Source organism: Hippichthys cyanospilos, chromosome 17 (assembly GCF_059441005.1).
Source record: "Hippichthys cyanospilos isolate Australia breed blue-spotted pipefish chromosome 17, RoL_Hcya_1.0, whole genome shotgun sequence".
NCBI lineage: Eukaryota > Metazoa > Chordata > Actinopteri > Syngnathiformes > Syngnathidae > Hippichthys > Hippichthys cyanospilos.
In genome coordinates this window covers 10,670,582-10,686,070 of record NC_142385.1, presented here as the reverse complement: position 1 = coordinate 10,686,070, position 15,489 = coordinate 10,670,582, and the positions used below count along the sequence as shown (strand labels likewise).

The 15,489-nt window shown below is 40.2% G+C and overlaps 3 protein-coding genes across 9 annotated transcripts in view; 2 read left to right on the top strand and 1 right to left on the bottom strand.

The window, feature by feature from the left end:
- The window catches only part of arsg (arylsulfatase G), a 32,209-nt gene extending 18,204 nt beyond the window's left edge, over positions 1-14,005 (bottom strand). For 4 of the 7 annotated variants that reach the window (XR_015868450.1, XR_015868452.1, XR_015868453.1 and 1 more), the window contains exons 1-7: positions 13,663-14,005; positions 12,664-12,952; positions 12,420-12,593; positions 12,188-12,316; positions 11,035-11,198; positions 10,791-10,967; positions 9,807-9,937 (exon numbers count right to left, since the gene is read on the bottom strand). Coding sequence is in view for 1 of the 7 variants with exons in the window: in XM_088439607.1 (XP_088295733.1) it covers positions 9,807-9,937; positions 10,791-10,967; positions 11,035-11,198; positions 12,188-12,316; positions 12,420-12,593; positions 12,664-12,952 (1,064 nt within the window). In the remaining 6 variants the exon portion in view is untranslated. Of the gene's footprint in view, positions 1-1,596; positions 1,770-5,374; positions 5,422-9,806; positions 9,938-10,790; positions 10,968-11,034; positions 11,199-12,187; positions 12,317-12,419; positions 12,594-12,663; positions 12,953-13,137; positions 13,620-13,662 lie in introns of those variants that run through there. The other 3 variants (XR_015868451.1, XR_015868454.1, XR_015868455.1) reach the window with 3 other exon arrangements.
- On the top strand, positions 1,157-9,209 carry LOC148409626 (monocarboxylate transporter 7-like). Its single transcript, XM_088439608.1, has 6 exons — positions 1,157-1,479; positions 4,379-4,618; positions 5,837-5,980; positions 6,678-6,806; positions 6,878-7,753; positions 8,345-9,209. Exons 2-6 carry the CDS (start codon positions 4,381-4,383, stop codon positions 8,521-8,523), a joined length of 1,566 nt encoding a protein of 521 aa, XP_088295734.1. The 5' UTR covers positions 1,157-1,479; positions 4,379-4,380; the 3' UTR covers positions 8,524-9,209.
- Positions 13,746-15,420, top strand: LOC148409624 (uncharacterized). The gene is made up of 3 exons (XM_088439615.1): positions 13,746-14,361; positions 14,625-14,730; positions 14,801-15,420. The coding sequence occupies exons 1-3, from the start codon at positions 14,345-14,347 to the stop codon at positions 15,056-15,058; spliced, it is 381 nt and encodes a 126-aa protein (XP_088295741.1). The 5' UTR covers positions 13,746-14,344; the 3' UTR covers positions 15,059-15,420.
- The last annotated feature ends 69 nt before the right edge of the window (positions 15,421-15,489 follow it).

Here is a 15,489-nt window from a genome sequence, read left to right as displayed (position 1 = left end):
AATATCTCTATTTTTGGCCAAACTATTAATGATGTCTATTGGTATCTGCCAAGGTTGGATTAAAATTCTGAGTACCTTATGGACACAGCACTGTGTTAGCTACTCTCGAAAAATAGTTATAGGTAAATAAATAAATAACCCAATTATGGTCAAAAAGGGACTGAGCCATTATTTGGATCAATTTGACCCAATTTCCTGGGTCATTTACACAAAACAAAGCAATCATGTTTTTAAAGTTGTCTTGTACAAATCAATACATTTTGGGGGTTATTTTGAGCATACGGAAACAGGAAGTTGGGTCAAATTTACCCAAGTATTTGGGTGTTTCTTTTTTTTTTAACGAATATTTCTTTTATATTTAACCCAACTCTTTGAGTGTACAGTATGTCACCGACTTTTAACTTTAATTGTAACGCAGCAGTTTCAAGAGCTTACAGTATTTTGAAAGTACAAGAAAATATTGTCGTGGGAGCTAGCTGCATTCATCTTTTCTGGGCCGCACCTTCTCATTCGCAGAATCATATCATGTGTGTTTAGTTAACAAAAACCGACAAATACAGTGAGATAGTGTTCCCGTATATCAAACTTAAACTGCATATTTTGCCATAACCTTCATGGATTTCTGTGTGTGGCAGCTACTCGTGCATGGGAACGGGTATGTACAGTGAGAAAAGAAAAACTAAACTAAACAAACCAATCTGACAGCAAATCAGGGAGTGCCTTAGTAAGCTATCTGCAATCCTCATACGTGCCAGGTATGTTTTGGGGAGCTGAGCTACACGAGAGATAAGTAGGTCTTCTTTGTATTTTACTTGAAAATAATTTGTCGCAGATATATCTGCTGTACTGTTTTTTTGTAGTAACTGGAATGGTTTAGCTAACTAACTAGAAAAGACATAACTGTTCGCTCAGATGCTTTCATTTGTGTTTTGCATGTGTTTCAGTAACAGATTTTTCTTAATAATATACAGAAGAAGTAGTGGAAGTTTGAAATATGGAATAAAAATCACCTTTATGTCATTAAATAGGCATGCAGAAATCAGTGCATTTTCAATGGTTATGAATCATCATAACACATGCTTAGAATTATTAAGATGATTTACTAGTTAGATAACAATCATCAAGAGGCATTTTTGACTTTGTTGTGGGCAATGTGGTATGATACTAAAATTTTGGTCCGTGCAGTCCTCCAAAGTGGAGGGTCCCATGACTGGGTGTCCCTTGGGCTTCTAGGATTAAATCCGCCCCTGTCCGTTTCCTTCCCATTGAAAAACCCGCTCCGTGCAAACGGCTCGAAGGGTGTACTGTTTGCAAGTTAGGCGCCTGTGCGAGGAGGGAAACTGGCTGGAACCAGATCTGTCTTTAACTCTTCGCTTTCCCATGAGGGGCAGGGGTGCAGCGCGTGCGTGGGCAAAGAAAAGCGAATTGAGCATTTGAGACACGAGGACTCACTTCTATGCTGAGAGTCGGAGCGAACAGGTGAGACGCAACTTTACTAGCGCCGCTCTTTTGACACGGACGAGCAAGAAAAATGACATGGTGTCGTGTTTTCCGCCCCAAAAAAGATATGACGCCAACTAATAATAGAGTACTTACATATTGCGATCGTGCGGCGTTTAAAGTCACATTGGGACACTTGAGGGGACACCCGCGGGGGAAGGCTGCGTTGCGTAAGCCACGTGGAGCCCCTTGTTGCCCCCTTTCAATTTCACCATGCAATGCAATGTGCGCTACTAATAGAAACATTCTTACTAAACTATTGCAAAGGGTCCCGCAGCCGCGTATAGGATCACAATAACATCGGTCATGTTTACGCCACCCCCGTGACGTCACAGCACAAGTAGTGGGAACAACTTTTTTTTAAAACGAAGATTTCGGTTTCAAATGCTGTCTTTTCATGATTTAATTTCTATATCCTCCTGATATACGTATTAAATTGTGTTTACGGTTTTGTCCATTTTGTTTCAGCAAAATAGCGAATCATCCCTTTCAAACACATGAGAAATCACTGGAAAGGCCAGGATGTTGGCTGAGCACACTAGGACTTAGCTGGGCGGTTAAAATGAGTCAAACAATGTACCCCAAAAACACATGTCCACTAAAGTGGACACAGACAAATAAGCTGGCTCTTAAGAGGGTATTTTGAGCAAGTTTGTCTATAGGTCAACCAATACTGTATTACTACAAGGTATTCAATTTACATAAGAAAACAATGTCACAATAAGCATTAGCGGTGTCCCAAACAACGTTTCACTTTTAATAACAATATTGCAGCCCGGAGTGCTGTTCGATACCAATATCGATCCAATATAAGCAGGAAAGACACGTGCTTTTATTTTTTATATGAAAAATTACATTAATTGGAATTATACTATTTGAACTAAACCAGTCAAAATTACTTGATTAATTGAAAACTAATCAACTACTAAATTAATCAACTATTTTAATGACTGAATAATCATTTAGAGCTTATTTTAAACTTAAAATTGTCCACTTTTTATCGTTTCAGTCTCTCAAAAGTAATAATGTTCATTAAATTGTGTGGTACTTCATTGAATACGACCTGATTAGCTTTTGTATTTTCAAAATGAGATATTTTACTGCGTAAACAATGATTGAACCAGTACCCGGATCAGTCTCAAAAAGTTGGTGAGTACTAAATCCAAATCATGTGATAATTTAATTATTATCATTAGGCAATGGCAACTAACCAATAATTGGTGAGTAAACACTAATCTGGTGAAAAAAAATGGGTGTGCATTCAAACCAGATGCCTGAGCCACTTCGACTGGCTCCTCTCAACGCGGAGGAGCATGGTCTCGACTCTAAGCCCCTGTAGAGCTGGTCCACAGTTTCACTGGCGGGACGAAACCCAAACGGCTCCTCCTGAATCCGAGGTTTGACTTCCCGACAAATCCTCTTCTCCAACAACACTGAATAGACCAAGACGTGTGATCCTTCTATAGTTGGAGCACATCCTTTGGTCCCTCTTCCTAAATAGGCGAGCCACAACTCCAGTCTGGTCAACCCATGGGTACTGTCCCCGGTGTCCATGTGATGTTGTAGAAACATGTCAACCAGGATAGCCTCACAACATCCAGAGCCTTTAGGAACTTTGGGCGGAACTCATCCTCTCCAAGTGCCTTGCCACAGAGGAGCTTTTTAACCACGTCTACAACTTCAACCTCAGAAATAGAAGAGCCAAACTTGGAACTTCCAAACTCTGCTTTCTCAGAGAAATGAAGTCCAATAACAGAATCCTGCTCGGGTTCAGATCAAGTGGGTCTTTCCTTCCAATCACACCCCTCCAAGTCTCACTATAATTGCTCACGTCCCCACGTGGAATGTCCTCGACTGAGCACAATAGGACTTAGTACAGTAGCGCCGATGAGTTACAAGGGATAGACCAAATACAAATGTCCAATGCCAGATATTTTGAACATAGACTGATATAATGCAATAGGTTTTTGTTTGATATAGGATCGGGACACCATTAAATAGCATTTGTATTATCTTGTCTATTCCAAATGGAAAGCTGGGACTGTCTCACAGCTGATGTGCGTGCAGGAAGCCATGACTCATTGTGGCGGCACTTCATTTTAATAAGGGAAATCTCATGCGGTTTCAACTAACATTTTAGGCTAGAGCGCCATGTGATAAATGTTACCCATTTGTTTTCTTGTTTTTATTTTCTCCTGTCAATTTTTGTCAACTGAGAGCCCTTTGTGATTTATGATTAAGGACTACAAGCAAATAAACTTGCAAGGCTGGAAACAAAGTGGATAAACAGGTTTAATGTACTGTTCCGGTTAATGGAAGACAGTTTAATGGTTGTGTCTGGCAATGAACTGTATGTCACTAGCACACATATTAGCAAAGATATATTTTTAGTTTACTTATTCAATCCCAAAGACGTATTAAAACATCTATGCAGAAACCAGATATTTCATTCCATGTACTTTACAGTACTTTAGTTTCCCTTGAAAGTATGAGATAAAAATAAATAAATGGATAAAATTTTATCATTATATATGATCAAATATTAGGGTGAAGAAGTCGCTGAAAATAGCTAACGATGAATGAGTTAATACATAAAAAAATCCCGCATGGTTTTGACAGTCCTGCCTCCAGCTCACCATGACCCTCATGAGGACAAGTGGCACTGTATACAAAATGTTTGAATGGATGTCTGGTCTAATTAAAAAGGAGACATTTGTGTTGAGGTGTGTTTCAGGGTTTGTTTTTCTCCTCGAGCGAATTTGAAAACTATGCAAAACCACAAATGCTTGACCTGATGTCTTCACTGTTCTAAATCAGTTAAACATGTGTTTTTCACAAGATTATTAATAGTGACGATTGTTTGTTTGTTTGTTTTAAGAAATGGTGCGGTGTGGACTCAAGAGACCGAACTTCTTGGGGCCTAACATCTACACAGAGCCCCCAGATGGAGGCTGGGGATGGGTGGTGGCTGTGGCTTTTTTCCTGGTGGAGGTCTTCACTTATGGCACCATCAAGAGCTTTGGTATATTCCTCCAAGAGCTAATGGAGGAGTTTGGAGAGAACAACAGTCGGGTGTCTTGGATCGTTTCCATCTGTGTCTTTGTCATGACCTTTAATGGTGAGTTTTGCTTTTTGTCCAAATTGCTGAATGAATGAATTCTATGGAAAAAAATTTGCAAGGTATCATTGCACCAAGAGGGGCACAATGGAAACCACTAGAGCAGCTCTTCTGGGGGTATGTGAAGGTACTAAAGGCGTTTGTGAGATTTGAAGAGGGTTTCGGCAGGTATCAGCAAATGTAAAATATTGTTTTATAATTTGTGACAGGAACATTATTTCATTTTCAAATTGAGAGCAACTTAATTGGAGCATGAAACAACTTTTAAAAGTATTCAATTGTTTCAAGTACCCAAGTAAATGATTTCTTTAGCGCATTAGCTAATCAATTACCTTGGTAACTGATTGTCTAATAAATTACTATAGTACTGAGTCATCTATGCCAGGGGTGACAAACTCATTTTAGGAAAATCTGTTCCCAAGTGGACTGGACCAATAAAATTGTGGTATATATTTATATAAATTTAAAAGTTCAAGTTTATTTTTCTTTTTTAATACTGTTCAAAACTTTACAAGCACAACGCCACTATAAATTATAAAACATTTCCATTACTATTACTTGTTATAAAAAAAAACTCTCATTTGTTGAAAATAAAAAAACATCAGATCATTTTTATACTTTACATAACAAAATGGTCTTGCAGGCCAGATTAAACTGGTTTGCGGGCCAGAACCGGCCCGCGGGCCGTACATTCGACACACCTCACCTAATGTAATAAATTAATTTAGCACTTAATTATCTAATGCAATTGCTTACTTTGGTGCTTGATTTAGTAGTTCCATTCAGTTTCTTTAGGCCAAACCCTTGAAAAAAAGAAAAGAAAATGAAAAATAAGTACCAGGGATTGAATGTGTAGCTGCTAAAAAACAAACTTTTTACTGCTGGAAATGACTAAATCACTTTGGTATCCCTTTAAAGTGAAATAGTCATACAATGCTTGTTGATGAAATTCTTCTTTTGAAATAGTTAAAAAAAAAAAAAGCCACAGAAAAGAAAAAAAACCAAGCATGATTTTCATTCATTTTGGCTGAAAGGATATCTAATAAAGTCTCTTTTGTTCAATCTCAGAGAAAGTGTGTGACATCAGAACTAAGTTTTTTTCAGGAATTACACCCTAGAAACATGAAAATCAATTACTTTGAAGTCTGATTATTGGCCGTAGATAATTGATCAATTCAAATTGCACCTTAGGACATGACTATTGCTATCTGTGTGCAGGTCCGATTTCTTCCGTGATGACCAACCGCTTTGGGTTCCAACTTGTCGTCATGCTGGGAGGTGTTCTAATTTCCTCAGGGACCATCGCTACAAGCTTCACTACCTCCATCAATCAAATGTACATCACCTACGGCATCGTGGCAGGTTTGAAACGACTCCTTTTTCCTTTGAAACGAACACACCTCTGACCATTTATTTTTCATTCTATTACGCAGTCCTCCGTTATGGTTGAATAACGTATCAAAATCATGATAAAGCCTCACTAAAATGTATATGTGATGAGGGGGACCTATGCCAACTTTATGTACAAAAATTGTAAAAATGCAATGTATATATATGCTTATGAAATATATATAGGAATATTTATTATGGTATAATTGGAGTATTATGACTTTTGGAGACTTTTACATTATGGGAGTCCAGGCTAAGCCAATTATCGAAGTACATGAAAGGCTTGCAAATGTCATAAGTTGGCCGCTGGCGCCACCCGGTGGTTTTGGGGTGACAACACAAAAACTTCTCATGCAAAAATCGGCAGAAATGCATGTTAAAACATCAAGTTTTCAATGTCCAAAATCGACCATATTTCCAATTTTGAATGGCAGTAAATGAGCCCGACATGGGCTAATTTTGTTATCTATAGGCTGGTACCTCGCGACTTCCCATATGCAAGTATTTAGAAGGGACGGCAGCGTGGCGTATTGAAAGTCGTCATGTTTTGACAAGCTATGCAATATTTGAACCTCTGTTTTTTTTTGGATGCTTTTCTTTTGATATCAAAAACATCAAAAAGCCTGAGTTGGGTGATAGCACATAAAGATGGTGTGCTGTCTTGTTGCAGGTCTTGGCTACTGCTTGACATTTTTACCCACTGTGACAATTCTGTCATATTATTTTACTCGGCGGCGCTCACTGGTCACCGCCATAGCTTCCACCGGAGAGGCCCTCTCTATGTTTGCTCTTGCCCCAGGTAAGTCGCAAATAAATGTACGAGAACTGTCTCCTCATTTGGGTGACTTTCTATCTGCCGTTCATTTTCAGCCTTCTCCTCTTTGAGGGATCTTATGGGCTGGCGTCACACCATGGCAGTGATAGGAGCTTTGCAAGGCACCATCGTTATTTGCGGTGCTCTGCTTCGGCCAATCATCATCCAACCCAAGTCGAGCCAGGAGACTGATACACCATCGCCAAAGAACGAGGAAGCCCGTACGGAGCGTTCCACCAAAAATGACTTGATTACAGAGGAGACAAATGGAAAAGATTTTGTGAGGAACTCTGATGAGGAGATCAACTCCAACCCAGAAGAAAGGACTTTACTAAAAACGCAAGTAAAATCCGAATCGCCCCTGGGTCTAAAACATGACTACGATGCAGTAGAAGGACACAAAAATGATGTTGAGAAACAAGTGGATGAGAAGCAGGCAAAGAAGTTGAAACTTCTGGATTTCTCAATCCTCAAAGAGTGCAGCTTCATCTTGTACTCGTTCTTCGGACTTTTCGCTACGCTTGGCTTTTTCGCCCCTCAACTCTACATCATCGAGCTGAGCGTCAGTCGAGGCCTGGAGCGCGATCGCGCCACCTACATGCTCTCCACCATGGCGGTAGCGGAAATCGTCGGACGTTTTTTTATCGGATGGGTGCTGACGCAGAATCGAGTCCAGAAGAGGAAGCTGCACGTTTTACTGGCTTGTGTGATTTGCATGGGTGGGGACCTGGTGGGGTTTACGCTGGTTACCGAGTTTTACGGCCTAGCGGTTTGCTGCGCTGTGTACGGGTTCTTCATGGGGACCCTGGCGTGCACGCATATTCCCATGCTGGCAGAAGACGACGTGGTGGGCTTGGAGAGGATGTCGTCGGCCGCTGGAGTTTATGTGTTCATACAAAGCTTCGCTGGACTGGCTGGACCCCCACTTGGAGGTAAATGTCATCTTAAATTAAAGAAATATTTTGACGTCTTTAGTCCTTTTTTTGGATCAAATTTAGCCAATGACAAAATCAAGAAAATAATTTTAGGACTGCAACTTCCTATTAGTTCAACAAACAATTCATATTTTTTGTCGACTAAAGAGTGTTTTCTGTTAGAATGTTCCTTCATGTTCCAATTCATTTGCTTCTAATTTGAAAAGAAAAATAAAATGTTCCGGTCACTGCATTAAATGAAATTAGATTTGCTGATACCCACAGAAACGCTGTAAAAATCTCACGCACCCCCTGAAGCGCTTTCAACTACCTCCGTTTAAGAACCGCTGATCTTGTAGATAAGCAACTAATTATTATGCCTGTCACTAAACATCACTGCCATTGATAGATGAACAAAAACATTATTGTCGGTAAAAATATTGCAAGTGCAGTTTAAAAGACTGATTAATGCAAAAATCAAAATACATTTTTGATTGATATGCAAAGGAGATCTTGATGTCTGTTGCCGTCATTGGCAGTGAATGTTAACTCATTCATGTCAACATGGCGTTTCCTTTTAAGCACTTGACACTTTGCCTTTTTCTCTAGGTGTGTTAGTGGACCTGACTCAGAACTACGGGTCAGCCTTCTACTCCTGCGCAGCCGGCATGGCGGTGAGCGCCGTGTTCCTGGGCTTAGTGAGACCCGCCAAGAGAGGACTACTTTGCAGGAAAAGGACATTAAAACTAAATGAGGACGTGCCTGATGTGGTGAAAGGGGACTTTTAAAACGCCGAAGTTAACAAAACGGACAAACCCGCAGAAAGTGTTGAACTCAGATGCACATAAAGATCACGAAGCGGTTTGAAACAGAAGCCATATAGCGAGACACTTGCGTTATAAATGTTGCCTGGTGCTAACCGGTTAAGAACAAGCTGTCAAATGTTATCCAGAGGACAATATTGTCTCACTCATTCACTGCCATTGACGGCTATAGACGTCAATGGCAGTGAATGATCCATTTTTATTGGGCTGGCAGGGAATGAGTTAAGATGCTGACCTGTTTGCTCGAAGGGGATCATATATTTATGGTACAATTGTGACTTGCATACAAATATACCAAAAAGTGTTTATTTCTACAGCAAGGTGTTCACTGTTGAAATAGCTTTCATTTACAAAAGCTTTTGAAAACGTCTTCTCTACAGGGAATCGGGGTCAATGATGACCATTATAACCGGTTAAACTGTGAAGCCAATGTAGCAGCAATTACTGTGCGGGAAATTGCACAGCTTCTGTAACATTAACTCTTGTGTTTGTGTTATAGAACATTCACCAAGCTCAGGAGAAATGTGTGACTGTAAAGTTTATTTTTGAAGCAAAGTGCTGCACGTGTTTTCCGACGTTAAAGATGCACTATTTTTGTAAGGAAAAAAATGTTCACTTGAAATAAAGCAAGGGTGTTTTTAAGCTTTAAATTTTAGTTTTTCCTCTTTATACTTGACTATGCACGTTAATATGATGGACACAATCTCTTGACTCAATCACGCTTCTTAAAGCCAGCCGTTAAGAAAAAAGAATCCGCATGCCAATTTTGAGTATTCTGACTGACCAGTTTTGTTTCCCCAGCCTAATGACCAAACCAGAGCTGCCCAAACTTTTTCTCCGCCCATTCTCATTTAAAACAAACAAAAAACAGCTCCTTGGGGTTCCAATCGCCGTCCTTAATGGCATACAAAGGGTTAAATGAATTTTTGACTCGCATTAATACTGAATACTATGCGCATGCCCATTTTGTATGGCTCCATGAATTGGACAAATAATTAATTCTGTAGAGCTCCTAACCCCACTTGAATCTAAAATCCCCTTTATACCAAAGATATTTTGGACAATTCCATCTTTCAACTCATTACAGTTTGCTGAAAGGTCCTTATTCATTTCAGCATGAAACGAAGACAAGGCAAATTTTTGAATGACTTCAATTGAGAAAAAAAATCACATTCAATCAGATGTTGATTTCTTTTAAAGAGGCGCAAGATGAGATGATATGGAAAGTATAACCTTATCGCCGTTACCGTTCTTTGACTTTCAACATGTCAAGGCACGTCTGTAGCCATAGCTTGGCTGTGTGAAAGGATTCTGTGGGTTTGGGATAGGTTTCGGCTGCTGATGGCTTTGGCTCCTCTTCCATCCATTGCAGTAAGGCCTGTGAAACACACAAGGACAATATTAATGTGAGGAAATCAAATTCCTGGAATGAAATTAACCGATCTGATAAGTCTTGGGTGAACTGAAATCAAAAATCATCTTTTATTTATTTTTTTTTTTTTCATGCGGATGAAGGATTTTTTCTTTTTTTTCCAAACTAAGCTGGCCAAAGTACAGGTCACAGATGTTTAATGTGTAAAATGCAGCTCGTCTTTTAATATCTACCTTGCTCAACACACTCGGGTTAAATTTTGGCAGATCCAGAAAGTCGAGAGACTTCTAGCTGCATCTAAAAAGAATTCCAATTTGATGGTGTATACATGCAACGATGAAATTGCATTTCAGGATATAAAAGATTTTAAAAGGGTTTCTGCAAACACCATGAAATCTAATTTATTGCTGTGAAAACTACACTACATTTCGTTTTCAAATTAAGAGCAAATTGAATTGAACATTAATCAATGTATTGCTCAAATGTGTTCCAGTAACTCATTTGCAAATATTGCATGCCTTGTTTTGAAGTTTTACATGAAGACGCATTGTCATCTTTTCCAGCAGGAGTCAGAAATAGAAAATACATCAACCAAGTAGGGTCAGTCGACTTTAAAAATAGGTCAACTAAAAGTATCTGCCTCGAAGCACCGCAAGAATTATCTTTGCACCATTTTAGACCTATGGATCGTTTCCAAATAAGTGATCAAAATAAAGTATTGATCAGTTACTGCAAAATGGAAAAGACAAACTAAAGCAGTACTACCCTCATGTGTGAACTAAACGGTAGTCAGTGTTTGTTTTCCTCAAATAATGATCAATAGCACGCTAATGCTTATCAGATGAAACTTGTGTTTTACCTTGTATCGCTCAGCGATATTAAATCCCACTGAGACCTGAAGCTTGCGTAAGCAGACGGGACAGAAATCCAGGGGGCGTCGGTCAGACTCTTCCAGGTGGTTGGAGCCCTGCATGACACAGCTCAGCCACTGGCAGTGCCTTATCCCAAACATATGACCGATTTCGTGTGTCATCGTCTAGCGAGAGATCGATCCATTAGTTTGTCTTATTTTCAAAATGAGAGAAAGCGCATGCCAATACAACCTTGCAAGATCGCAGTAGCAGAGCGCTGGTGATGGAGGGAGTGTAATGACCATCAAAGGCAGAATAGTCCCCCTGTTTTGGTTGATGGTGCATCTTCAACTTTCCTGCATAATTTTTGCTGTAGAAGCTGTCATCGTACCTGGCGAAGCTGAAAACACCAATTCCTGCAAAGAGCGCAATTAACCTTCAATGAAGCTTGGAACAATTAGAAAATTGAACTGGAGCGCTACCCAGTGGTGGCGTAACCAAATTACATGATCATCATCTGAATGCGCAGTAAGGTAATGTTACATTATCACTGACAGTTTCAAACAAAAATGAACATTTCTAGATATTAAACAAACAAATCTTAAAAAAATATTTTCAATATGTTATGCGTGCTTTCACTAGTCGAAACACGCCATTCAGATTAATATTGCACTGGTAGAATATGCATTAAAAGGATATGACACTTATTTCCCCATTTTCATCAGTAAAAGGTTAAAATTCTGTCTATAATTAATTTGATAATTAAATTTTTCATGTAAAATCGATACCTTCCGAAACAAGGCTCTTGTAAAGACCAATCACGTCTCCTGCTGTAATGTGACGTTCACAACCTGAGCTGTGATTGGTCATTACATGCGCCTTCAGCACGTGGTTATTTTCATTGAAGAGTAAGTGGAAAATGTTTTTTTAAAAGTATTAATTGCAGGTGTACAAAAAATTAGTCATCAAATTAGTTCTAGACAAAAGAAACAAAACACTATCCCTTAAAGCAACCATATCCTCACATTTTTATCCAGCTCAGTGGGTGTCCATTTTGTTAATAGCTGTCAACTGTACATGACATCATACAGTTGCTCAACAACCAATCATGGCTCACCTGTTTTGTGAATCTGGTCATGTGACATTCGCAAACTGTAATGTGATGTCAGTTGTGTGCATGTGACAAAGTGGCCGCCTTCTGAGCCAGGCCATGTTTAGACAAGTGAAAAAAATTGTACTTGACTTTCCTTCTAAAGGCAGAACATTTATTCAAGCTCTTTTACTTTCTATGCTAACGTTAATTAACATACTGTTTTTTTTTGTTTGTTTGTTTTTTTTGGTAAATTGAACAGATGATCCACAAAACAAAATCCGGACAGGTGACTGATGAATTAATAAATTTTACCTTTACGTAGAGATGCTTGCCCAAATACGAAATTCCAGGAGTCTTTTGGGTACAGGTCAATCATTGTTATTCCAACGACACAAAACGCATCCTTTGGTTTCCGGTTCCCCAAAAACTGCAGCAGGTCACCTACCAGAGAAAAGAGCAATAACAAAATGACACACTTATTTAAACTTCTGCAGTTTATTCACTTGTGATGCCTACTAGGCTTTAAATAGATATTCCCAATTACCGGTGAGCAGTTGAAGGTTTTGTGAATTATGGTTAATTCTGAAAGAGCATCTTGTCTGTGCAACTGTGACAGCAGGTAACCAACGAACAGGCAGCCCATAGAAGAAAGCTTGGCAGTATTCTCGAAGCCATTTCACGTACTTCTCTGTCTGGGGCCCGGCCTCACCAAAAGAACCTACAACAAAACGTGAGGGTTGATCAATATACTTCTAATAACATCTACAGAAAAGAAAAAGGCAGCTAACCTATGGTTTGAATGTAAATAGTGCCACAGCTTGCAATTGGGGTCTTTCTGTGGGGGTCTCGATAAAAGCTCTCAAAATCTTGAGGCGCCTCAGGATGAGAGGGAATCCAGTCAGAGTCTGAATGAACAATAACGGGCTGGAAAACAGAATCAGGCTGCCCTGGACGCAGTCCGTCTTCTAAAAGGCGACGTTCTTCTTTGGTGTATTGCTTATAAAGTTGAGTCAAGTCCTTGCTATTCGAAACCAGTGCTGTTTTTAGGGTCTCTGTGGAGTGGTGAATCACCTTCATCTGTGAAAGACAAAATGAAAGAAAATGTCTGTAAAAGAACACTGACCACACATTTCTACATAGCCCCAGACATAGTTTGTACATATAGCTAGAAAGAGATGTTCTAACAAAATGCTAATGTGATTATAGAGTAGATACAATTTTCAAAAATACAAATGACTAATGCTGTATCAATATTTCCTTACGGTAACTTAAGCAAGTCGAGTCCAGCTTCTCAAGAAACAACACAGCTTTGAAAAACCTTATTTTTTTCTATCGCCCCACTTTAAGCTAAAAAAAACGATTTAAATGTTTATCAGCACCTGTTGAAGACTGTTTCCGGGTCAATTGTAACCTTAATTTATCCAACTAGGGTAACAAATAACAGATTTGCAATGTCACCTGGCAAAATACATTTATTAAAAACATGAGTGAACAAGGGATAGATAGGTAAAAACAGAAAACTGATCATTCGTGGAGACAAAGTATCTATTGTAGCAAACAAAATAAATGAGACCATATATTAGCATTTTGTGTGCACGTGCAGTACAAATATTACAGTACTACATGCTATCAGTAGAAAAGGATTTTTCTGTATGTATGCTCGGTTATAAAAACTATGAAAAAATAGTATGAATTGTAAACCTGTTTGGTTAAACGAAGAAACTACTGATTAGGAAATTCGAATAATGGAAATAATAGTTTAGAAAAACAAAAAAAAGGGGAATTACGTCGAAATCCGAACGCTTCTTTGATGGCACGTCGTAACTTCCGCCTTTATTTGTGACGTCATGACAACAGAGAGGCGGGGCTTGATGACGTCTCGGAAACGTTGGGGACTACTGTAGTTGACACGAGCTGGCGAGCTCCTGTCATTTCAAAGCTAGAATGTGGCATATGTGATTCGACGACAACAACGCGATCTGAATTTGTTTTTTTTTTGGTTATTTTTTTTTTAAACTAACCGTTGCGAGTTATTTCCGGAAAACAGAGGAGCTCCAGTTTTCTTTTTTCAGCAGGGCGAACGGAATACGACAGCGGAAGAACTTGGTCACAGTGCAGCCTTTTTTTTTTTTTTTTTTGAGGGGTTAGTTAGCTCCCATAGTTAGCCGTGTCAATGTTAACCGGCTTTACTGTCATGTCGATATTCGCAAAAAGATAGCAACCGAGCAGAACGCTACGATTGGAAGTGTGATCTTTCATCTTCTTGAACCCCCCCCACCCCCTTCCTTCCCCTCCTCCTCCACCACTCACACACACGCGCACACACAAACGTCAAATAAGGAATGAGAGGGAGTATGTCTTGCAGTGGGGTTGTGGAGCTATAGCCCGAGCCAAAAGCTTTTTACATTCAAATTCAGCTCACAGGGAGTGTCCACCTTTTTCTTTGCCACATCTGCCAAGACTGCAGCAATGCTGACAGATAACAGGTACAGTAAAAGCATTGCTTTCCTTATTTTTGTCACTCCTTGATAATGTCACGTTTTCAACTCCATATAGTGAATAATCAGCTGTCCCTGTCATAATATGTGATCATGTAACTGATTGTAGCCGTAGCTATTTTTGGCTCTTCTCAGTGCTCATTTAGATGCACGCCCCCCCCCCCCCCCCCCCCCCCCCCCAACACCCCTCCCTCCTTCCTGCATCATTCCACAGTTGAACATTTTCTTCTTTACGTGTTTCCTGCGCACAGGAAGCGCCATCGGAGCAGTGACAGTGAGGAGAATCAACAGCTGAGTCCTCGGGCCAAGAGGTCAGGAGGGGGTCCGTGCCTGCTCGTGTCCGATTTGGATTCTGAGGTACACGTACGGTGTTGTGCTGTTTTATTTAGCGGCCTCGTCAAAAACGGTTCCCCTGTTTTGTATTCAGTCTTCAAGCAGTGACAGCAGCAGTGGCATCTCCGGTACGGAGAGACCGATAGTAGTCACGAGCAGGCCGTGCATCCACAGCCAGAGCAACCGCATCCCCCAGTACTCCCCCAGCAGCAAGCCCAAGGACTCGGCGGTGTCGGCGCAGCACGGTTTCCATGGCGACGGCAGCACTTTCTCCTATGACTCCATCAACAGAGTCCTGAGGGAGGCGCACTTCAGCAGTCTACAGACCAGAGGACGCCCGGGTTCGACATGACCGGCCACATCCAAGACGTCATCTCATGTCTCACAGACCCCCCCCACCCCCTTCCCGGTCCAAACGAGATGAATGAAAGAGTGGGGACGTTTACATATTCCGGGCTGTAAGGCTCATCCCCACTCCCGCCATATACCATTTGTGAAGACCATAAGCACATTTGCCTTTTCATGGCCCAGCCACTGTGGTTTCCTGTGCAGTATTGACATGCGTGGATGCGCCCTGTGCACTTTATAAAGAGGTATCATTCTCTTGACATGCGTGCATTGATGTGTGGACATGTTCATTGGTGCTAATCACAAGAGAAGTGGGATCTGAAGTGCTTGCAAAAGTAAATAAAAGTGATGCACTTTACTCCAAAACATGTTTTTTTTTTGTTTGCACCCTCAAACACACCATATCTATACCTACATTTGATCTCATGTCCAAAG